Source organism: Olea europaea, chromosome 4 (assembly GCF_002742605.1).
Source record: "Olea europaea var. sylvestris chromosome 4, O_europaea_v1, whole genome shotgun sequence".
Taxonomy (NCBI): Eukaryota; Viridiplantae; Streptophyta; class Magnoliopsida; order Lamiales; family Oleaceae; genus Olea; species Olea europaea.
The window spans coordinates 19939066-19961927 of NC_036240.1; the positions used below are offsets into that span (position 1 = coordinate 19939066).

The 22862-nt window shown below is 36.7% G+C and overlaps 5 protein-coding genes across 5 annotated transcripts; 4 read left to right on the top strand and 1 right to left on the bottom strand.

The window, feature by feature from the left end:
* Positions 1 to 177: 177 nt before the first annotated feature.
* LOC111393949 (dnaJ homolog subfamily B member 4) lies at positions 178 to 1904 on the top strand. The gene is made up of 3 exons (XM_023019741.1): positions 178 to 533; positions 624 to 1018; positions 1294 to 1904. Exons 1-3 carry the CDS (start codon positions 369 to 371, stop codon positions 1730 to 1732), a joined length of 999 nt encoding a protein of 332 aa, XP_022875509.1. The 5' UTR covers positions 178 to 368; the 3' UTR covers positions 1733 to 1904.
* A 171-nt stretch (positions 1905 to 2075) lies between these two features.
* LOC111393947 lies at positions 2076 to 8156 on the bottom strand. Its single transcript, XM_023019740.1, has 4 exons — positions 4893 to 8156; positions 4382 to 4502; positions 3244 to 3303; positions 2076 to 3159 (listed from the first exon to the last, which is right to left on the bottom strand). The coding sequence occupies exons 1-4, from the start codon at positions 7007 to 7009 to the stop codon at positions 2290 to 2292; spliced, it is 3168 nt and encodes a 1055-aa protein (XP_022875508.1). The 5' UTR covers positions 7010 to 8156; the 3' UTR covers positions 2076 to 2289.
* A 3532-nt stretch (positions 8157 to 11688) lies between these two features.
* On the top strand, positions 11689 to 14188 carry LOC111393950 (protein TIFY 8-like). The gene is made up of 4 exons (XM_023019742.1): positions 11689 to 12336; positions 13075 to 13259; positions 13504 to 13946; positions 14047 to 14188. The coding sequence occupies exons 1-4, from the start codon at positions 12087 to 12089 to the stop codon at positions 14171 to 14173; spliced, it is 1005 nt and encodes a 334-aa protein (XP_022875510.1). The 5' UTR covers positions 11689 to 12086; the 3' UTR covers positions 14174 to 14188.
* A 755-nt stretch (positions 14189 to 14943) lies between these two features.
* Positions 14944 to 16337, top strand: LOC111393951 (protein TIFY 8-like). Its single transcript, XM_023019743.1, has 3 exons — positions 14944 to 15408; positions 15653 to 16095; positions 16196 to 16337. Exons 1-3 carry the CDS (start codon positions 15217 to 15219, stop codon positions 16320 to 16322), a joined length of 762 nt encoding a protein of 253 aa, XP_022875511.1. The 5' UTR covers positions 14944 to 15216; the 3' UTR covers positions 16323 to 16337.
* Positions 16338 to 17096: 759 nt separating this feature from the next.
* LOC111393952 (protein TIFY 8-like) lies at positions 17097 to 21016 on the top strand. Its single transcript, XM_023019745.1, has 5 exons — positions 17097 to 17477; positions 17950 to 18392; positions 18493 to 18580; positions 20187 to 20373; positions 20632 to 21016. The coding sequence occupies exons 1-5, from the start codon at positions 17286 to 17288 to the stop codon at positions 20718 to 20720; spliced, it is 999 nt and encodes a 332-aa protein (XP_022875513.1). The 5' UTR covers positions 17097 to 17285; the 3' UTR covers positions 20721 to 21016.
* The last annotated feature ends 1846 nt before the right edge of the window (positions 21017 to 22862 follow it).

Consider the following 22862-nt stretch of genomic DNA (forward strand, 5'->3'; position numbering starts at 1 on the left):
TTAACTCTCTAAAATAGAAAGGATACGTAGAGAGTAGATGCTCTAATTTCAACCAAACAAGGACAACATATTGAAATTCCTTGTCCTCCGGTGTTTATGCAAAAATGGAAGGTCCCTCTACCACCCATTATATACGGTGCTCTTCTCATTAGATAATTCTTTTCCCTTTTTCCCAAACTAAAATAAGCACCCTTGGTCTAATTAATTATTTTCTCGAAGCCCACAACTATTCTTGGCATAATCCATATTCAAACATCAAAATTCATTACAATCTCTGCAGAAAATATTGTTTTAGAGACAGAATACAAGAACCCATTTTGTCTTTTGATGATAGAAATTCATACATAAGAGAAGAATTTAGAGCAATAATGGGGGTGGATTATTATGGAATATTAAAGGTGGAGAAAACTGCAACAGAAGATGATCTCAAAAAAGCTTATAGAAGATTGGCTATGAAATGGCATCCAGACAAAAATCCCACCAAAAAGAATGAAGCTGAGACCAAATTTAAGCAAATTTCTGAGGCCTATGAAGTATGTTTTTTTGATGGAAATTTTGTTTGTTTCATTTTTTAATATCGTCTATTACTATCCATTAATCCTCGAAAAAAAACGTTCCTTCAGGTTTTGAGTGATCCACAAAGAAGACAAACCTATGATCAATATGGCGAAGAAGGTCTAAAAGACATGCCACCTCCTGGCTCTAACGAAAGCGAAAATGGATTCAATCCTCGAAATGCAGAGGATATTTTTGCTGAATTCTTTGGAAGTAGCCCTTTTGGATTTGGATCATCATCCGGAGCTACGAGGTCGATGAGGTTCTCTTCCGATCGAGGAGGGCCATTTGGTGGATTCGGCACGACTAGTCATGTCTTTAGAAATTACAGTGATGGAACTGGCGCAAGCATGCCTAAGAAACCACCACCGGTCGAGAGTAAATTGCCTTGCAGCCTCGAGGAGTTGTACGCTGGATCGACTAGAAAAATGAAGATATCAAGACAAGTCGTGGATGCAAACGGGTAAGTTGTTAAAGAGACGACACATTTATTCAAGTTTAGCGTTCAATGCATGAATATAGATCGAATAGATTGGGTGAAATCATTCGAATAGACATATCGTATTTCTTGAAGTTTAGTTTCTACTTGCCCAACCCCATATTTCTGGGTTTTTATCTTGGAACAATTATCGACATTTTCGAACGAACATTTTCTGATAGTCATACACCTAAGAAAATCTAGTGGTTTCTTTAACCTAGCATGCCTCTCACTTGGATTGTTAACGAAATCTTTTGCAGACGACTGGTGCCAGAGACGGAGATATTAACCATCGATGTAAAGCCGGGGTGGAAGAAGGGAACTAAGATAACTTTCCCCGACAAAGGGAACGAGCAACTAAACCAGCTCGCTGCGGATCTCGTGTTCGTAATTGACGAGAAGCCGCATAATGTTTTCACGAGAGACGGAAATGACCTCATTATGAACTATAAGGTGACATTAGCAGAAGCACTTGGAGGGATGACTGTGAACATCATGACGCTAGATAATCGTGAATTGTCAATCCCGGTGAACAATATCGTGAGCCCAGGTTACGAGCTAGTGGTTTCCCAAGAAGGTATGCCGATCACCAAAGAGCCGGGGAACCGAGGTGATTTGAAGATCAGATTTGAAGTTAAGTTCCCTACGAGATTGACACCCGAGCAACGAGCTGCTCTTAAGCGTTCTTTAGGAGGTTGATAATACAATTTTCGTAATCCTCCATTCCTACTGTCGTATTTTCTTTTCTTTCTTTCTTTCTTTTTTCGAGTCTTTCGACTCTTTTGCATCCTTGCCACTGTTTGTGTAAATCCGTCTTGACTATCAGCAGCTAAAGAGATGATTTATCCATTGAAAAAAGTGTTTATATTCATGTACATGTTTACCGTGTAAAAGACTCGACATCTACCCAGCCCAACTTGGGACACCACCCCCAATCCCATCCTGCGACGTCGTATACGTTAAAGGAGATTTAAAACTGCACAAATGGATTCCATAAAATGGTCAAAAAAGGAAGCAGAAAAAGCTTCAAGGAAATCTTTACTGAGTCGAAACTTGTCTGAACATTAAAACAAAATTAACTTCAATTTTAAGGTACAAAACACTGCAGAAATGATGAAATGTTTACACTATAAAGCTACACTACATCCTAACATTCTAAAACCGAAATCAAAAGACAGGAGAAGAGAAAGAAAAAGAACTTATAATTTACAACACAGTAATCGAGAACCGAAACTCCCAGTTACCACAAATCCTATCTAGTGCCTCCACCTTGCACCTGGGTGACGACCAGGAGGCTGCACCGATCTAGCCCCCGGACGCCAAGATGCCAAGCCTGAAGGACTTGCCAGTGCTCTAGTAACCGGGGGAATAACACGTTGGTTGATCAAAGGGCGGTGCATTGGTGGACGAAAGCCATGAACCGGTGGCTGAAGGTGGTGCACCGATGGTGGAGCATTAGGCCGCCACTCAGGAATGTCATCATCCTCTTCCTCCTTCCACGGTTCTATACCAAGACCTTTATTATCTACCCAATTCCTATTCGTAGAACTAGTTTCAGTTTGTCCATATTTTTGAATAAGCTCTCTAACTTGATCAACAGGGAGTTGAGGGTTTTGATTAAAGCTAGTAGTAATTTTTACACCACGATGCAAATTTTGAGATACAGCCCCAGGTAATGGTTTTATATCACCAGAGAAGTTAAACTCGGGTAAATCATCGTCATCTTTTGCTGCTCGGGCAGCAGCCACAGGGCCGAACCCAGGAGGGATATCGTCATCCTCTTCCTCCTGAGGCTTGGGATTGGAACGAGTAGAGGTCTTAGCTGAAACTGAAGTATTCTTGTTATTATTCGAGTTCTGCCCTTCCTTAAGATGGGCAGCAAATGGCTGCTTCTTCGAGCTATGTTTGTGATGTGACGAAGAATTAGGTGATATTGTGTTGCTTATATGACGACGTCTCCATACAACTACACCAATTAATCCATCATCAATAATATTAGCCATCTTAGAGTGGTGCTCGGTTAGCATATCAAGCATTTTTGAGGACGGTGGGCATAAATAAAGCTCGACTCCAGGGACTGGCTCCGCAAATCCCATTCTGTCCTCGGCAACATATGAATCCACAGCCTGCACATCGAGCAACAATCTTATGTACGTGTACAATGAATTAGAATAACAATGAAAAATAATGAATTAATCAAAAGTAATAACCTCAGAAATGGCCGTCCTCTCGTTCTCTGATTGTTTGTTCTTCAAGACGAAGTGGAGAATCTGCTCATCCAGACAAAGGAAACTTTTTTAGTTAAATCTGTTGTATGGGAAATGGAGACGAATTATGAAATGCTGATTCACCTTTGAATAAATCTGCAAGTACTACAACTAAAGAACCCTCAATCCACCCTCTAATTAGAATTGTTTAGACTATACGCTATTTTGAACTTTTCAATCTGATAAAAGTAGGAATTCCTTTCATTTGTTAGGTATTCGGCGCGTATAAATCTTGTGTTACTCATTTACACTAAGATTATATTGCGTTCAACTAGCACGAAAAGAATAAAAGGAAAAAACATGAACAAGAACAATTTTGTACACAGAAAGATCTTGGAGAAGACGACGACTGAGTAGCCAATCCTTCACAACTGTAAAACACTAAACTACACGCCATCTCAAGTCTAATAACTGCTCAAAAGTGAATACTTATTCTCGATTCAATCGGGTTCTGATTTTTTTTCTCGTAGGAAAAAGAAAGCAGCTATTCGTTTACTAGAATTGGCTATCATGATTTTTCAGAGAAGAATTTGCTTTAGAAAAGCTTATAAACATCTACTAACAACCAAATGTTTTATCATTGACAAACATATCAGAGTATGTTCCATGAAGCTACGGGCCAAACTGTGGAAGAAATAAGGCTTCATACGACTCTACCACTTAATAAATTTTATTCTACTGAATCGAGAATCTAGTTAGTTCATCCCTTTGATGTGATAACATCATTATCTAACTAGAATTCTTGATCTGATCACCTGTTTGATAAAAATAGCAAACCACAATATCTAAGAGAATTCTCCAAAACTAACACCTAGTCAACTTTGATCTACTTAATCTAGAATTCATGTTCAGCTCTTTGCTTTGGTATATAACAAACATCATTATCTAATAAATTCTAAAAACTGAACTCCGGAAGCAAAAATACTCCAGCAATTTATCATTTTTAAGTATTTTCTATTAGAACTGCTTTGTACATTCTTAAACATACTAGTCCAAGAGGTAACATCATAGATAGTAGGAGGCTACATTGCATAGTTTGTGAACAGAAATCCAGAGAACAGGAAAAAAGGCCTTGATGTACCATGACTGCACGAGTTCGAGACATAGGAAGTTCTCGAAAGAATTTTTCAAAAGCGTCAAGTCTAACTCTGCCCTTGATCTCGAGAGAGCTGGGCCACTCTTTTGTCGGCGTCTTTTCGCCACTGTAACATGGAGTAACACGTCAGCATATATAAAATATGGCATATCTAAGTGAACTCAACAAAATTCTAAATGCCATAATATTCTAGGAAGCATTTCACAGAAAACGAAACAGAAATACATATGATCAGCAGAATATGAAGAAAATATTATAAATGGTGCATCTATAAGAAATGAATTATCATTAATCAACCATAAGCTTCATCTTCAGACTGAACACGGGGGATATAAGCCTCACCAAGCCATCAAGAATCATTAATGGAGAATTTTTCTGTAAATCAATTTGTAACTGAATATCCAAGGATACCTAACAAAAGACTCCATATATTTAAAAATACAAAGCAAGGTCTCAAAATACAATGGGCAGTGCACGTGGATAAGAAGATGCAAACCTTTGAAATTGACCACCGACGTTTACCAAGGATGAAATATTTAGTTGAAGAACGCCCTCCCACAAACATTCAACCTCAGACGCATCACCAGAAGGAAGACCCTTTTGCACTGCAGAACTACTGTTCGACTGAACTGCCGCATCGACTTTACGGTCACTAAGAGATTCATCTACCTTCTTGGAGGGGGTATGTGTAGAATTTTCTGCAGCTGAAATCGAAGCCTTAGAATTGTTTACTTCTTCTGGTCTTTCCTTGCGAGTGATGTGGGATGTTTTATCTGCATCTGCAGGTATATTATCGAAAGGAGGTTCAGAATTAAGGGACTCCATAAACTCATCCAAAGAAACAATTGGAGGAAGAAAATCAGCATCCTTCAATTCATCATCCACCATTATTCCTTGCATTAAATCAGTCCCATCAGTGGGGATAACCAGACTACCTTGAAAATCCTGGTTTTCTGAATTTTTTTCCAGACCTGCAACATTCTCTCTCTCTTTATTATCATCTAACTTGGAAGGAGAATGAGTTTCAGTCTCCTTTGGCTTACGATGTGTCAACACATTAGTCCCGCCAGAGACCTCAGCAGCCATACTATAGTCACGTTCCATTTCTACTTGATACTCACCCTTGTGCGTTTTCTTAACCAAACGTCTTATATCTGTGTCAGGCAAAACTACCATTTGTGCCATCTCTTCTGCTTTTGCCATTCGCCACTCTGATAACTCCTTAGAAGCAAGTTCTTCGGCTGACATTGAACACAACCTTTCAGGTGATATTTCACCAGACACAACTCTCTCTCTCAGTTCCGGATTATTACGATCTTTCAGGTTGAATAAGAGAGACCTACCCTTCTCTTTGTACTTTTTGTTTACACCACCAAAAACTTTGAACAGTTCTGCTTCAATTTTAAAAGCTAAATTTTTTGAAGTTAAACCACCTAGCTCATCCTCATTTCCAGCCCCCTGAGATTCCTCCGTTAAAGACATGGCCTTCTCAGAATTTTGAGCCTCCTTTCGTTCTCTTACCTCCATGTCAAAATCTAATGCCCATGAAAGCCCATTCCCCTGTAATAGATCATCTTTAACAAAGAAATTTTCACTAAATGAAACATCCTCATCGGGTAAATCGGTACCATAATGAAACTCCCGAAAAGCTTGTACATCATTTCCACTGCTTTCTTGAGAAGGAAACTTGGCAGATAACACCTGACAATCACTGGGTTTACCGGCTGTGGCCAACTCTTTTGAAAGTAAATTATCCTTGGAACCAGAAATAGGAGTAGCTGTAGTCAAATTGGACACAGAAGACTGACACTCCACAGGTGTCTGATTAATGTTGGCTGCATCAGTCTTGTTTTCCTCTGCATTTGCATCTTTATCTGGCTTTTGAAATGCCAAGGACAGCGCATCAGCTAGTGACTCCCTCATTTTCGACCTAATAGCTTCAGATGACTCTGTCTGAACCTTGGACCCAGATTCCATTAGTGAAGTTGGTCTCTTCGAATTCTGCCCCCGTGGCCCACCAGATTTACTGGATATAGATTCATTTCGCACCATTTTCTTATTTGGCAAAGGTTGATTTTGCAACCTTGGAGAAGTCAATTTGGACTGCATCGGTGCAGTTTTCTTTTGTTGTGCCAGTTGTGTCAATCCAGGTGAATTGATGTTGGCTCCCATGTGTGTTGCACGCTTATTTGGAATCAGCGACTGTTGAGGGACAAAATTATATTGTCCAGGACTCCCTTCAGCCTTGCGCTTACTTGGCAACAATGACTTTTCTCCAGCTTGGATGTTTTGCATGAGTGCACCATCATGAACTTGTTCGCTTGGCATCCAGAATGCATTTGATCCATTAATGCCAACATCCAGTTCATTCTGTCCTACCCTGTTGTTTGGTACCAACACATTTTGGAATCCTAGATTACTGGAAATCGGCTCTGTCACTCCCATTTGCTCATTTGACAAAGCAAACTGATGTGATAGGTCATTGTTAGGTACTTGACCAGCCATTCTCATTTGCATTTCTGATGTTGGCAAGTCCAGTGGGGTGGAGGTACCCTCCATCGAAACCACCTGCCTATTTAGTAGGGGGAAGTGTGAAACAAGATTGTTGGACATTAAGCACCAAAACTGCAAATATGAAGAGTTCTAGATCAGCTTTGGAGAATAAGTAAGCCTATCTTCCACGAACTCACAAGCAATTACCCAGTAAAACACACTGCAACTAAAAACCGAAAAAATTAATAATCAACTTCAAATTCGTCTCTTAACATACAATAACAGTGTCAATCTCACCAAATGAAATACGAATTAGGCATTAAACTAAAACGCATCATAACAGTCTCTTAACAACCACGCAAAACACAGGAAAAAGGTAAATAACCCAAACGAAACATTATAAACTAAAATCATGTTAACTTTTAAAAGAGCTCCAAGTACTTGTTAACAGTTTCATCTCATTCAAGTTCAAAAAAGTAACAGACTTCGTCAAAAATTTCATTTATGCATATCTGGTTAGAGAACAATCCATACGATCAGTATTTTGACTAACAAAAACCACCAGAACAACAAAGTACCACACAACTCAGTGAAGGAAAGATTACACAAATCAGAGAAAGATTCAGCAGTCAATTCCCACCAATACAACAACAAAGAAAACCAAAAAGAAACTATCTTCACAAGGAACTACAAGCATTACAACTTTTGAGTGAAGTGCTTTACATAGTTCAAAATTCATATTAACATTTTTCTCACTAGTTTGCTTCTTTAGTTTCACATTTTCACTCAAGTCATGCGTAGCAGTATCCAATGATTAACGATTTGAGGTTTATGTACAGCGCAGGAATCTCTATTCCATCTTTAATCAGGTACAAAAAATGAGGGATCTTGTTCTTGCAACTCAGAGTACAATAAAAGGCTGGTCATAAGTGTGCCTAATACAGCAAGTAGCAATGACTATATGTCAGTCCAACTCCTAACACAAACAACCCCCCCCCCCCCCCCCCAACCGACCGGATATTTAGCTGGTCCATTGGTTCAACTTTGCAGGTTGCATTCCTCACAGGTTCTACCAGCAGCCATTCATGAAACTCTAATAAAAAACAACTTTTTTTTTTAACTAGAAAAAGTTACATCAAAATATAAATATAAGTTTACAAACCAGTTTATACCATAATATCATAATGTATTGCATGAAGTAACATAATAACAAAAAGAGGTAAGATGCTCAAGTATTCTTTTTTCATTACTCGAAATCAAACGTTACATAGCATTAGTCCCCCCCCCCCCCCTTGTAGCACTTTTAGTCCCCATCATTTTTAAAATGTGCAGACTATACTTTCACCCGACGATGGAAAATGTTAATTTAGACGTTAAGTGTTCACGCAGCATATACATATATGACTAAAAGGATCAAGCTGTCTAAAATATGTTTCATTTATTTTTTACAATTTAACTTATAATAAGCCCTCATTTCATTTAGCTGAAAAGCATATTTGTAGTAGATTTTGATAAAAATTAATGTAATACGTGGTTGAAAAGTTAATAAAATTATGAATCACATGAAATGTATAGTTGAAAATGAATTTAAAAAAATAAAAAATGGGAACAATACTAGAGCTAAATGTTGCCCGTCCTCGATGAATTTTGCTCTTTCAGTTAGATTCACATAGGGCTCATGTGACCATTTAGTGTCCATATAGATGCTTTTGTCAAGGATACCATGCAAGTTACGATACAATGTTAAAATATTGAGGACATGTTTGTCATACTTATGAAAGTATGAGAGTCCCTAGAGAATTTTATCACAATTATTTTATGTAGAGAGAGATTGAGAATCCATGCTTGAAAATTCCATCCCACTCACCTCTCCCATGACCACATACCAACGAAAATCCTCCACTCACATGTCCCCTTCTTTCTCAAGCTCATTCGAATTATTTGCCATTGAGCCCCACCATTTTACATCTATGTCTATTTTTACCTCAAATCTTTTTTATGTATCGTTTTTCTCCCACTGCAAGCTTTGTGCAATTTAATAATCTCTATAACCCGTATTTTATAATTTAGACTTGCCTTTGAAGGCTACATTTTTCCCTGTGCTTATTGAATTTATAAATTTTAGTTTTGTTCTATTTCGAGATATAGTATCTTTTGGTATTAGTTGGTGCCACAATCGTTTTTATTTCATATTTATTGTACATTTTGCCCTTGTTTGAGCCCCATTTTTCAACCAAAATACATTTTTCAACAGTGATTTGACATCATTTTAACTACACATTCTTCAATAAAATAATATTATACATAAATCAAAAAATTTTCTTAATTTTTTAACCACATATTTCCCATCAATACATTATTTAAAAATTCATTTTCTTCACAAAAATGGGGCTCAAACAAGGGCAAATTATTTCACGCACCTTCTTTCACTTGTTTAAGTTATACTATCGTCACAAAATGTAGTGATAATACTATTTTAAAGTGTATTTAAAATGCAAACTAATAGATCAAAAAATAGTTTTAGGCGCATCTTTCACCAAGATCAAAAGCACATTTTATAAATGAGGTTCGTGTTTGGACCCATTTTCAGGTGAAAGAAACAAGAAAAATGGCCACTTTTTGGGGAAAATCATACTTTTGTAGGCTATATGTCAATTTTAACCATTTTTTCTAATCAAGACAAACTGGGAGTGCGTTGATTGTTGTTATTGTCGATGGTAAATAATCTGTTTTAAAAATTTGACATCGTGTACCTGTTCGAATAAGACTAAGATGTTCTCAATAATTTGAGAGTGTACTAAGTCTCTATTTGTCATCCTTAAACAAATTAAATTGTTTGCGACAGTAACATTCTTTATTATACATTCACACAATAAAATATTCTACACATAAAAAAATAATTTTTTCTTTAAATTTTAATCATACATTCTCAAAAAAAATATTATTCAAAACTCTTTAATTTCTCACATAATAAGAGACAAACAAGTTCTAAATAGTTGTAACTATTGAAAATTATCAAACCGTTTTGAATAACTTGACATCGTGCACATGTTAGACACAAGATGTATGTTTTGTTGACAATTTGAGAATGAGCTAAACAATATAAACTATTTCAGACAATATAAAGTTGAGTATAACTTCTGGCTATAAGAAATTAGGAAGAGAGATATAGTAACTGGATTTTGTCATGTCAAATATGACATCAATACAAAAAAAAAAAAACGAAGACTTGAAATTTGTCCAATCACTATGTAGGATATTTTCAACAAATTCATTTAAAAGTGGTTATTTTTATAATGTTGGTGGAAGTTGCCATTTAGGTCCTATCTGACCTCCATTTTCTAAAAATAATTTTTTTTTATCTCAAATTTATTTTTAAAAGCATATTTAATAGGATTTTATAGTTTTTTTTTTTATCAACTATTCAACTATACATTTAATTAATTTTTATCAAAATCTATTAAAAATCTAATTTTTAGATTAATAAAATAGGGATTTAGAGTGTGTTTGATTGACATGGAAAATATCACCTAGAAAAGAAAAATGTTTTCCTTCTTTTGTGAAAAATAAAAACCACCTCCACCCAAGGAAAATATTTTCCTTAAAAATAAGGAAAATTAAATATATTTTCAAAAGTCGAAAAATATTTTCCATAGAAAAAATTAGCAATCAAACACCTCAAGTAGGAATTTGGGTGAAAAATTGATATTTTTCGTGAAAAATAAATGTAATCAAACACACCCTTAGGGTTTGTTTGATTGCGAAGATAGAATTTGGGTGGAAAGAAAATGAATTCTATGGAATTGAATTACCAAGAAATTATTTTCCTGAAAATTGTAAATTATTGTGTTTGATTAGTATAATTTTTTACGTGAAAAATGTTGAAGTAAAAGTATTTTTTTGGTGTTCGTTTGACTTTGTTTTACATGAAAGTTGTCAATTTAATGGATATCCACTTCTACCACTGTTCCTATAATTTGTTTCCATTGCCAACAAAAAAAGGGAAAAAAATGATAAAAAAAAATTATCTATATTTTGGTGTTCGTTTGATTTTGTTTTACATGAAAATTCTCAATTTCAGGGATATCATTTTTTTACAATTGTTCCTAGAATTTGTTCTCATTGCCAACAATTAAAAAAAAAAAGAAAAAAAAGATGGAAAATCAAAAACCACTTATCCCTAGGAAAATAAAAGGTGGAAAATCACACTTTAAGATGTTATACCTAGAAATTTATAGAAAATCAATTCCCTGAAAAATTTTGTCAATTAAATAGATCAAAAGTGGAAGTTGGAATTCGAATTCCAAGTTCCATGGAAAAATTTGTGCAATCAAACGGGCTTAGTGAAAATGACATTTCACAGTCGCCGTTTAGTGGTATACTCATCTTATAATTTCAATCAAATGCAAAAATGCAAGAACTTCAAAACATTGGGGTCAAAAAGCAATTTATAAAAACTTTCCCAACACATATATAAAATCATAAATAAATAATTATTAATCCCCCCAAAGTCCATCGTTACTCTCTCTCTCTCTCTCTCTCTCTCTCACACACACACACACACACACACACACACACACACACACATCCTCCCTCTGTGTGTGCGCTTAGACCAGACCCAACAAACATTAATTAATAATTGTTTGGATTCAATTTCGTGAAACTTACCGCTATTCCTCCTATTTATAAATCATTCTTGGAGCCCAACACAGCACGCACCCAATAATCACAGAGAAAAAGTAAAAAAAAAAAGAAAAAAGAAAAAAAAAGAGAGGAAAAATAATAATAAAATAAGAAAGAAAGAAAAAAAAAAAAGCGCATTTGTATCTGTATGCGTGCAAGTGTAAGTCTGTAAGAGAAAAGCGAGAAAAAACTTTTACTTTTTAATGCTCTCTTTCTCTCTCCCATCTGTTGAAGATCTCTGATTTTATGTTTTGTTTTTCTGAAAAATCGTGCACCTTTTTTTCTCTTTCTCTTTCACACAATCACACACCTCGAGCTTCAATTACAAAGATTCATGCTTGATTTTTGTTTTTCAGTTTTTTTGGATTTTTGATATGAACTTTTGCTTTAGCTATTTCTAATTTTCATTTTTTTGGGTAAAGATTCTTGTTTTGAGGTTTTTGTGAAGGTTTAGTTATGGTGAAAATGGTGTTCAATTTCTGCATAAATAATAAATATATATAAAGTTATATATATGGCTCATGCTCACAGTAACAGTAATAATGACTATGCAAATGCTACTGTTACTGCTACTGGTGATAACCAACAGAAGTTGACAGCAACGTTTCATGATTTTCTTGGAACAAAAGGCCAAAATCCTGCTCCGGTAGCCGGAGGCGGTGGCCGTCCATCGTCGGAGGTGTCTCCATCAGCTTCTGCCTCCCTTAATGCCTCTTCTTATGGTGGCCGTGCACCCATCTCCACCACTTCTGATCTGGGCTCCGGTAATAACACAAGGGCAACCTTCATTCCTCCTTTTCTTAGTTTGTATTCATTACAGTACTTGTACTTCTTTAAGTGGGCTATTTTGCTTCCTTTTTCTTTTTTCTTTTTTTGAAATTTTTTGTTGTACGAATGTGCTTACATCATTCGTTATGTGTATTGCTCTGGGTAGTTTGAATTTTTATGTATACCCATCTCCACCACTTCTGATCTGGGCTCCGGTAATAACACAAGGGCAACCTTCATTCCTCCTTTTCTTAGTTTGTATTCATTACAGTACTTGTACTTCTTTAAGTGGGCTATTTTGCTTCCTTTTTCTTTTTTCTTTTTTTGAAATTTTTTGTTGTACGAATGTGCTTACATCATTCGTTATGTGTATTGCTCTGGGTAGTTTGAATTTTTATGTATTTCCAAATATTTTTTTCATTATTTTCTGTATTGCTGTAATCTCACTTTCAGCTTTTTGTTGTTTTATGCTTGTACCTGTCTACTTTCTGAGCCCTTTCATTTCGGCAGCTCTTTCGATAAATTGGGTGGTTGTGATTGGTTTTGTATGAAGTCATTGATGGAGATAGTCATGTATGGGTTAATTCCGAATTACTTAGACTGAAATTGCTATATATGCACCGGCCTTTTATGTCTTGATTCCCCATTGTTGAATTGTCGAGAATTTTAATGCTTACTGGATGGTACTTGAAGATTAACTCGTGGTTTGATAGTTTTTTGATCAATTATGCTAGAAAGACATGTTGGCAGTCATTTGGAGGGGATACCATTTTATCGATCAAGAGGCGAGTTTCCAGGACCCGATACAAGTAGGTTTGCAGGAACTAAACGAAGTAACTCTGACTCTTTTATGGTGTCATCAAAGGAGAAATTTCCGCAAGTGCGACCAGAATCACTTGAGAGCTCACATTTGATGAAGGTTCGTTCTGTTTCCTTCATGGCATGTTATTTTAGAATAGGTAAAGGGATGAGGTCTTATGCTGGTTTAAATCTCATTCCTGAAGTGCATGTTTTGAAAATATTAGACTCCACTAAACAATACAATTTACAAGATATTAGCTTCTTTTTTTTCTTATTAATACAATCTAGTGCTGTCTGATTCATGTTTCCAAACATGGTAAAAATGTTTCTATTTATCCTGATACTGGGAGTTCTCTGTTCAGGTTCAGCTACTGCGACATGGCGGGGGAGAGCGACCTTGGCTGCCATGTGATGATGACAAATCCTTTGCTATGCATCAAATGAGACCAATTTCGGCCTCTCTTATATCTCAATCTTCTAGTGGCGGTAACTCCAAATGGGATCGAGCTATTCCAATGGATCTTGGACCGACATTACAGTATCCTCCACGTGCTGGTCAAGTTGTACCATTTGGGCACCAAACTCCATCAAATAGGTTTAAAGATACGAATCCTGGTCCTTCTGCCATATCACGAACAGCTGCTGATGAAGGATCTAGGACTGGAATTAAAGGGTCTGGAATTTTGAGTTCTATCAATGCAACTGGAGGTGTTTCTGAGAGACAACCTTCGGGAGTGCTCATACGTACTGATAAACAGAAGTCCACTCTTCACATTTCGGAGCCAGAATTGTCTGCTACACCCAGGTCAATTCATGATACAAGTGATTTTTCTAATTTTCTTACCTGAGCTATCTGCGTGGTTGTCTGAAAGATTTGAGTTTAATTTGTCTTTTCTTAATGACAGTCGACAAAGAATAGAATCGGCCAGTCGCCAAATGACTATATTTTATGGCGGTCAAGCCCATGTTTTTGACAAAGTTCACCCCGATAAGGTCTGCTTTCTGCACTTTTTTGATCAACCGTTTGACTGATACATACCTGATCAACTGCTTTTTGTACTATTAACTTAAACAGAAGTATTTTCATGTTTATTTGACCTGATTAGTACGCGCAGAAAAAATGCATCCTTCAGTATTCCCCGATCCACTGTTAGAGAATCTTTATTATCAAACGTAATTTTTACTATGCTTATGAGTGTTATGCTAATTCTGGAAGTTATTTGTATTATTACCTCGAAGTGGAGGTTGGATGTCATTATCAAGGAAGCCTTTGGGGTTTATGATTCAAGGAGTTTGTGCTTTTTACTGTTGGAATTTGGACAGGAAGGGTAGTGAAGCTCCAGAAGAACATGTGTATTGACGAAAGCTTACCTTAATGGTAGCTGGAAGCCAAGAGACTTTGATTATGGTCACTGAGCTTAAGATCTAAAGGACTATTTAGAAAATTTTCTTTGAAGTTTTCTTCAAAAAACTTCCTTATGCTGTAGGACCCAGGGTTGTGGGGAGCAAGAATGGTTTGCAACAAATAGTCAAGTTTTCAAAAATTTGGCGAGATGTTCTCTTAGAAACATTTAGAAGTTTATAGCTACGGGATTTTCTTCTTTTATTGTGTTCACAATGTGGAGTGTGGGTGCAAGAGATATGATTTCTTTGGGAGTAAGGTTGATTAGTTTTTGCTCCCTTTCTTTTCTTAAAAACGTGCTATGGATTTTGTTTGTTCACCCTTCTGAAAATGGAAATGTTTCAAATTTCACAAGTATTTTTTTCATTATTTTCTGTATTGCTGTAATCTCACTTTCAGCTTTTTGTTGTTTTATGCTTGTACCTGTCTACTTTCTGAGCCCTTTCATTTCGGCAGCTCTTTCGATAAATTGGGTGGTTGTGATTGGTTTTGTATGAAGTCATTGATGGAGATAGTCATGTATGGGTTAATTCCGAATTACTTAGACTGAAATTGCTATATATGCACCGGCCTTTTATGTCTTGATTCCCCATTGTTGAATTGTCGAGAATTTTAATGCTTACTGGATGGTACTTGAAGATTAACTCGTGGTTTGATAGTTTTTTGATCAATTATGCTAGAAAGACATGTTGGCAGTCATTTGGAGGGGATACCATTTTATCGATCAAGAGGCGAGTTTCCAGGACCCGATACAAGTAGGTTTGCAGGAACTAAACGAAGTAACTCTGACTCTTTTATGGTGTCATCAAAGGAGAAATTTCCGCAAGTGCGACCAGAATCACTTGAGAGCTCACATTTGATGAAGGTTCGTTCTGTTTCCTTCATGGCATGTTATTTTAGAATAGGTAAAGGGATGAGGTCTTATGCTGGTTTAAATCTCATTCCTGAAGTGCATGTTTTGAAAATATTAGACTCCACTAAACAATACAATTTACAAGATATTAGCTTCTTTTTTTTCTTATTAATACAATCTAGTGCTGTCTGATTCATGTTTCCAAACATGGTAAAAATGTTTCTATTTATCCTGATACTGGGAGTTCTCTGTTCAGGTTCAGCTACTGCGACATGGCGGGGGAGAGCGACCTTGGCTGCCATGTGATGATGACAAATCCTTTGCTATGCATCAAATGAGACCAATTTCGGCCTCTCTTATATCTCAATCTTCTAGTGGCGGTAACTCCAAATGGGATCGAGCTATTCCAATGGATCTTGGACCGACATTACAGTATCCTCCACGTGCTGGTCAAGTTGTACCATTTGGGCACCAAACTCCATCAAATAGGTTTAAAGATACGAATCCTGGTCCTTCTGCCATATCACGAACAGCTGCTGATGAAGGATCTAGGACTGGAATTAAAGGGTCTGGAATTTTGAGTTCTATCAATGCAACTGGAGGTGTTTCTGAGAGACAACCTTCGGGAGTGCTCATACGTACTGATAAACAGAAGTCCACTCTTCACATTTCGGAGCCAGAATTGTCTGCTACACCCAGGTCAATTCATGATACAAGTGATTTTTCTAATTTTCTTACCTGAGCTATCTGCGTGATTGTCTGAAAGATTTGAGTTTAATTTGTCTTTTCTTAATGACAGTCGACAAAGAATAGAATCGGCCAGTCGCCAAATGACTATATTTTATGGCGGTCAAGCCCATGTTTTTGACAAAGTTCACCCCGATAAGGTCTGCTTTCTGCACTTTTTTGATCAACCGTTTGACTGATACATACCTGATCAACTGCTTTTTGTACTATTAACTTAAACAGAAGTATTTTCATGTTTATTTGACCTGATTAGTACGCGCAGAAAAAATGCATCCTTCAGTATTCCCCGATCCACTGTTAGAGAATCTTTATTATCAAACGTAATTTTTACTATGCTTATGAGTGTTATGCTAATTCTGGAAGTTATTTGTATTATTACCTCGAAGTGGAGGTTGAATGTCATTATCAAGGAAGCCTTTAGGGTTTATGATTCAAGGAGTTTGTGCTTTTTACTGTTGGAATTTGGACAGGAAGGGTAGTGAAGATCCAGAAGAACATGTGTATTGACGAAAGCTTACCTTAATGGTAGCTGGAAGCCAAGAGACTTTGATTATGGTCACTGAGCTTAAGATCTAAAGGACTATTTAGAAAATTTTCTTTGAAGTTTTCTTCAAAAAACTTCCTTATGCTGTAGGACCCAGGGTTGTGGGGAGCAAGAATGGTTTGCAACAAATAGTCAAGTTTTCAAAAATTATTTTCTGTATTGCTGTAATCTCACTTTCAGCTTTTTGTTGTTTTATGCTTGTACCTGTCTACTTTCTGAGCCCTTTCATTTCGGCAGCTCTTTCGATAAATTGGCGTGGAATGTGGGTGCAAGAGATAGGATTTCTTTGGGAGTAAGGTTGATTAGTTTTTGCTCCCTTTCTTTTCTTAAAAACGTGCTATGGATTTTGTTTGTTCACCCTTCGCCCTTTCATTTCGGCAGCTCTTTCGATAAATTGGGTGGTTGTGATTGGTTTTGTATGAAGTCATTGATGGAGATAGTCATGTATGGGTTAATTCCGAATTACTTAGACTGAAATTGCTATATATGCACCGGCCTTTTATGTCTTGATTCCCCATTGTTGAATTGTCGAGAATTTTAATGCTTACTGGATGGTACTTGAAGATTAACTCGTGGTTTGATAGTTTTTTGATCAATTATGCTAGAAAGACATGTTGGCAGTCATTTGGAGGGGATACCATTTTATCGATCAAGAGGCGAGTTTCCAGGACCCGATACAAGTAGGTTTGCAGGAACTAAACGAAGTAACTCTGACTCTTTTATGGTGTCATCAAAGGAGAAATTTCCGCAAGTGCAACCAGAATCACTTGAGAGCTCACATTTGATGAAGGTTCGTTCTGTTTCCTTCATGGCATGTTATTTTAGAATAGGTAAAGGGATGAGGTCTTATGCTGGTTTAAATCTCATTCCTGAAGTGCATGTTTTGAAAATATTAGACTCCACTAAACAATACAATTTACAAGATATTAGCTTCTTTTTTTTCTTATTAATACAATCTAGTGCTGTCTGATTCATGTTTCCAAACATGGAATCACTTGAGAGCTCACATTTGATGAAGGTTCGTTCTGTTTCCTTCATGGCATGTTATTTTAGAATAGGTAAAGGGATGAGGTCTTATGCTGGTTTAAATCTCATTCCTGAAGTGCATGTTTTGAAAATATTAGACTCCACTAAACAATACAATTTACAAGATATTAGCTTCTTTTTTTTCTTATTAATACAATCTAGTGCTGTCTGATTCATGTTTCCAAACATGGTAAAAATGTTTCTATTTATCCTGATACTGGGAGTTCGCTGTTCAGGTTCAGCTACTGCGACATGGCGGGGGAGAGCGACCTTGGCTGCCATGTGATGATGACAAATCCTTTGCTATGCATCAAATGAGACCAATTTCGGCCTCTCTTATATCTCAATCTTCTAGTGGCGGTAACTCCAAATGGGATCGAGCTATTCCAATGGATCTTGGACCGACATTACAGTATCCTCCACGTGCTGGTCAAGTTGTACCATTTGGGCACCAAACTCCATCAAATAGGTTTAAAGATACGAATCCTGGTCCTTCTGCCATATCACGAACAGCTGCTGATGAAGGATCTAGGACTGGAATTAAAGGGTCTGGAATTTTGAGTTCTATCAATGCAACTGGAGGTGTTTCTGAGAGACAACCTTCGGGAGTGCTCATACGTACTGATAAACAGAAGTCCACTCTTCACATTTCGGAGCCAGAATTGTCTGCTACACCCAGGTCAATTCATGATACAAGTGATTTTTCTAATTTTCTTACCTGAGCTATCTGCGTGGTTGTCTGAAAGATTTGAGTTTAATTTGTCTTTTCTTAATGACAGTCGACAAAGAATAGAATCGGCCAGTCGCCAAATGACTATATTTTATGGCGGTCAAGCCCATGTTTTTGACAAAGTTCACCCCGATAAGGTCTGCTTTCTGCACTTTTTTGATCAACCGTTTGACTGATACATACCTGATCAACTGCTTTTTGTACTATTAACTTAAACAGAAGTATTTTCATGTTTATTTGACCTGATTAGTACGCGCAGAAAAAATGCATCCTTCAGTATTCCCCGATCCACTGTTAGAGAATCTTTATTATCAAACGTAATTTTTACTATGCTTATGAGTGTTATGCTAATTCTGGAAGTTATTTGTATTATTACCTCGAAGTGGAGGTTGAATGTCATTATCAAGGAAGCCTTTAGGGTTTATGATTCAAGGAGTTTGTGCTTTTTACTGTTGGAATTTGGACAGGAAGGGTAGTGAAGATCCAGAAGAACATGTGTATTGACGAAAGCTTACCTTAATGGTAGCTGGAAGCCAAGAGACTTTGATTATGGTCACTGAGCTTAAGATCTAAAGGACTATTTAGAAAATTTTCTTTGAAGTTTTCTTCAAAAAACTTCCTTATGCTGTAGGACCCAGGGTTGTGGGGAGCAAGAATGGTTTGCAACAAATAGTCAAGTTTTCAAAAATTTGGCGAGATGTTCTCTTAGAAACATTTAGAAGTTTATAGCTACGGGATTTTCTTCTTTTATTGTGTTCACAACGTGGAATGTGGGTGCAAGAGATAGGATTTCTTTGGGAGTAAGGTTGATTAGTTTTTGCTCCCTTTCTTTTCTTAAAAACGTGCTATGGATTTTGTTTGTTCACCCTTCTGAAAATGGAAGAATGAATAGGAATTTTCTATTCCCATGCAACTTGAGGGATAGCAAGATTTTTTAAATAATCATTGAGAATGTTTGTTTTAAACTTTCTTGGCATGCCATAAAGTTGTGGATGTGGGATTTCTCAGAATTTTCTCTTGCGAGTCATTCTTCTCTGCTCTTGTCAATTTGCCCACCCCATCTTTGTCTGTCCAAGCTCATTTTGAATGTCTTGTAACAGAATCAAGGTTTTTCTATGGTCGATCTTTCATAGAAAAATTGATTCGTGAGAATTGGTTCAAAAGAAGCATCTCTATTTCTCTCTTTGTTGTTCATGGTGTATGATGTGTGCCATAGTGGAGAACAGCATTTTTGGTTATATTTGGGGTGATTTAGAGATACAACAGGATTTTTGAAGGAGGAGAGTAAGAAGTTTCTGAATTATCGGATAGGGCTAAATTTTTAGAATCGCAACAATTTCTTGAACAACCTTTTTGCCTCAGTGCTTTAGAATAGGAGTATAATTCTCATGCTGGATTTGTTGTTGAGTTATTTTCTTGCTGTGAAATATCCAGAATTATTCATATATGTACAGTACAGAATGCATGATGCTGAAGCTTCCCTCTTTCTTATCACTTATTTGTGAAGCTAGCACTGGAGGAATATCTTTATCTTTTCTGTAGATTAGATTACTGTTCGGCGAGTTTTGAACCGTTACGATAATTGTGATCCCTCCACAAACCATGACGAGTTTTATCCTTAAAAATGTTTCTATTTATCCTGATACTGGGAGTTCTCTGTTCAGGTTCAGCTACTGCGACATGGCGGGGGAGAGCGACCTTGGCTGCCATGTGATGATGACAAATCCTTTGCTATGCATCCAGGCAGATGTTATAATGGCCTTAGCTGGATTGAATGGAGGATCTTGGTCAACAACTTACGCGCCAAAATCTGCATTAGGACCTCCGACTGGAGATAATTGTATTCCCAGCGATGCAGGCATTGGTATACCAAGGGAGTTGCACGATAGGACATCAGATGGAGGGAAATCCCACCATGGTTTTGGCTCTGGTGATTAACAATTTCTTATCCCAATTTTTCACACACGTAAAATTCGTTAATGCCATATTTTTCACCATGGTAACGGCATTTGCTCGAAGTTTTCTGCAAATTGTAGGTAATTATCAAGTGAACATCATTGAGATTCAAGATGAACTCCTTTTATGAGAGTTACATCAAATGGACTTAGCTTTTTGCCAATCTATACTTGCACTTTCCTAAATATTGAATATGGTGACACTTATATATAGAATTGGATGCACATTGTAGGCAGTCTTCCGGTGGGTATCATAACAAAAGAATCAAAAAGCGGGGTTCAAGCATCGGAGGTCAATGCTGGAGGTAAAGGCAAGGCGTAATGATTAACTCGGCCCAGTTTGTGCTTGCTAAATTAATATCTGTAGTGTGCTTCATCAATTACCTCCAGCGAGTTCGAATCTTCCTTGCTCGATTATTTTTAAAGCTTTTCGCTTCTTTTTGTAATTTGTAAGCACTCAAATTAAGTATGAGATCCAGACATTTGCAGTCTTGAGAGCTAGATTTTTCTATATTAACAGAATTACATCTCGGAATCCGCTTAGAGAATCTGAGATTCTTGTGACCATTTTGAGATATTTATCGTTTGAATGAAACCTTGTGGTAGGAACTCCGTACATATTATCTGTAATGTCCGTTTATTATGTGGGGTCTTATCAGTATTGTATGGTTATGCTCTTGATTGCAGATCAGCTTGATATTACATCGGGCTCGTTTTGTGATTTCGTCATGTATATTGTTGCTCTCATAAGAAGGGATTAGGCCTTTAATCGCTAGGATTGTCTCTGATATAGTTAGCGCCATTTTGTTTGGCTAAAAATTAGATTTTTAATAAATTTTGATAAAAAGTTGATTATATTGACAAGAGCTGCGAATTCCATGAATATATGGTTATAATTAATTGTTGATCTCTTAAATTTTTATCGACTTTTTTTAGCCAAATCAAATAGGTACTTGGTAATTTCTTGAAATTTGGGTTTGTGTACCATTTGTGTTGGATTTATCAAGTAGGTTAGACATGAACACCATCGGCTTGTTTCCGCTTAAAAAATCATCGATTGGCAAGGAAGTAGTATTTTGTAGATGCAGATGTCGATTGCAAACTTTTGTACATAATCAAATCTCATGATTACCAGTATGGCAAATTTTATTGTAAATCAATTATGATCTTGCTCAACCTTTAAATCAGCAAATGTCGTTTAGTTTCAAATACAACTAAGCCCGTTCCATCTGAACTAGACTTGGGCGTGCTATGGATTTTGTTTGTTCACCCTTCTGAAAATGGAAGAATGAATAGGAATTTTCTATTCCCATGCAACTTGAGGGATAGCAAGATTTTTTAAATAATCATTGAGAATGTTTGTTTTAAACTTTCTTGGCATGCCATAAAGTTGTGGATGTGGGATTTCTCAGAATTTTCTCTTGCGAGTCATTCTTCTCTGCTCTTGTCAATTTGCCCACCCCATCTTTGTCTGTCCAAGCTCATTTTGAATGTCTTGTAACAGAATCAAGGTTTTTCTATGGCCGATCTTTCATAGAAAAATTGATTCGTGAGAATTGGTTCAAAAGAAGCATCTCTATTTCTCTCTTTGTTGTTCATGGTGTATGATGTGTGCTATAGTGGAGAACAGCATTTTTGGTTATATTTGGGGTGATTTAGAGATACAACAGGATTTTTGAAGGAGGAGAGTAAGAAGTTTCTGAATTATCGGATAGGGCTAAATTTTTAGAATCGCAACAATTTCTTGAACAACCTTTTTGACTCGGAGCTTTAGAATAGGAGTATAATTCTCATGCTGGATTTGTTGTTGAGTTATTTTCTTGCTGTGAAATATCCAGAATTATTCATATATGTACAGTACAGAATGCATGATGCTGAAGCTTCCCTCTTTCTTATCACTTATTTGTGAAGCTAGCACTGGAGGAATATCTTTATCTTTTCTGTAGATTAGATTACTGTTCGGCGAGTTTTGAACCGTTACGATAATTGTGATCCCTCCACAAACCATGACGAGTTTTATCCTCTTTATCAGGCAGATGTTATAATGGCCTTAGCTGGATTGAATGGAGGATCTTGGTCAACAACTTACGCGCCAAAATCTGCATTAGGACCTCCGACTGGAGATAATTGTATTCCCAGCGATGCAGGCATTGGTATACCAAGGGAGTTGCACGATAGGACATCAGATGGAGGGAAATCCCACCATGGTTTTGGCTCTGGTGATTAACAATTTCTTATCCCAATTTTTCACACACGTAAAATTCGTTAATGCCATATTTTTCACCATGGTAACGGCATTTGCTCGAAGTTTTCTGCAAATTGTAGGTAATTATCAAGTGAACATCATTGAGATTCAAGATGAACTCCTTTTATGAGAGTTACATCAAATGGACTTAGCTTTTTGCCAATCTATACTTGCACTTTCCTAAATATTGAATATGGTGACACTTATATATAGAATTGG

Excerpts from the sequence above, each read along its gene's own strand:
- LOC111393949 (XM_023019741.1), top strand. The coding sequence starts at position 369 with ATGGGGGTGGATTATTATGGAATATTAAAGGTGGAGAAAACTGCAACA. Across the intron at positions 534-623 it reads AAATTTCTGAGGCCTATGAA|GTTTTGAGTGATCCACAAAG; the intron begins GTATGTTTTTTT and ends ACGTTCCTTCAG. Across the intron at positions 1,019-1,293 it reads CAAGTCGTGGATGCAAACGG|ACGACTGGTGCCAGAGACGG; the intron begins GTAAGTTGTTAA and ends AATCTTTTGCAG.
- LOC111393947 (XM_023019740.1), bottom strand. The coding sequence starts at position 7,009 with ATGTCCAACAATCTTGTTTCACACTTCCCCCTACTAAATAGGCAGGTG. Across the intron at positions 4,503-4,892 it reads GTCGGTGGTCAATTTCAAAG|TGGCGAAAAGACGCCGACAA; the intron begins GTTTGCATCTTC and ends TCCATGTTACAG. Across the intron at positions 3,160-3,243 it reads AGAGGACGGCCATTTCTGAG|GCTGTGGATTCATATGTTGC; the intron begins GTTATTACTTTT and ends CTCGATGTGCAG.
- LOC111393950 (XM_023019742.1), top strand. The coding sequence starts at position 12,087 with ATGGCTCATGCTCACAGTAACAGTAATAATGACTATGCAAATGCTACT. Across the intron at positions 12,337-13,074 it reads CACTTCTGATCTGGGCTCCG|AAAGACATGTTGGCAGTCAT; the intron begins GTAATAACACAA and ends CAATTATGCTAG. Across the intron at positions 13,947-14,046 it reads GAATTGTCTGCTACACCCAG|TCGACAAAGAATAGAATCGG; the intron begins GTCAATTCATGA and ends TCTTAATGACAG.
- LOC111393951 (XM_023019743.1), top strand. The coding sequence starts at position 15,217 with ATGCTAGAAAGACATGTTGGCAGTCATTTGGAGGGGATACCATTTTAT. Across the intron at positions 15,409-15,652 it reads AGAGCTCACATTTGATGAAG|GTTCAGCTACTGCGACATGG; the intron begins GTTCGTTCTGTT and ends TTCTCTGTTCAG. Across the intron at positions 16,096-16,195 it reads GAATTGTCTGCTACACCCAG|TCGACAAAGAATAGAATCGG; the intron begins GTCAATTCATGA and ends TCTTAATGACAG.
- LOC111393952 (XM_023019745.1), top strand. The coding sequence starts at position 17,286 with ATGCTAGAAAGACATGTTGGCAGTCATTTGGAGGGGATACCATTTTAT. Across the intron at positions 17,478-17,949 it reads AGAGCTCACATTTGATGAAG|GTTCAGCTACTGCGACATGG; the intron begins GTTCGTTCTGTT and ends TTCGCTGTTCAG. Across the intron at positions 18,581-20,186 it reads ACAAAGTTCACCCCGATAAG|GCAGATGTTATAATGGCCTT; the intron begins GTCTGCTTTCTG and ends CTATGCATCCAG.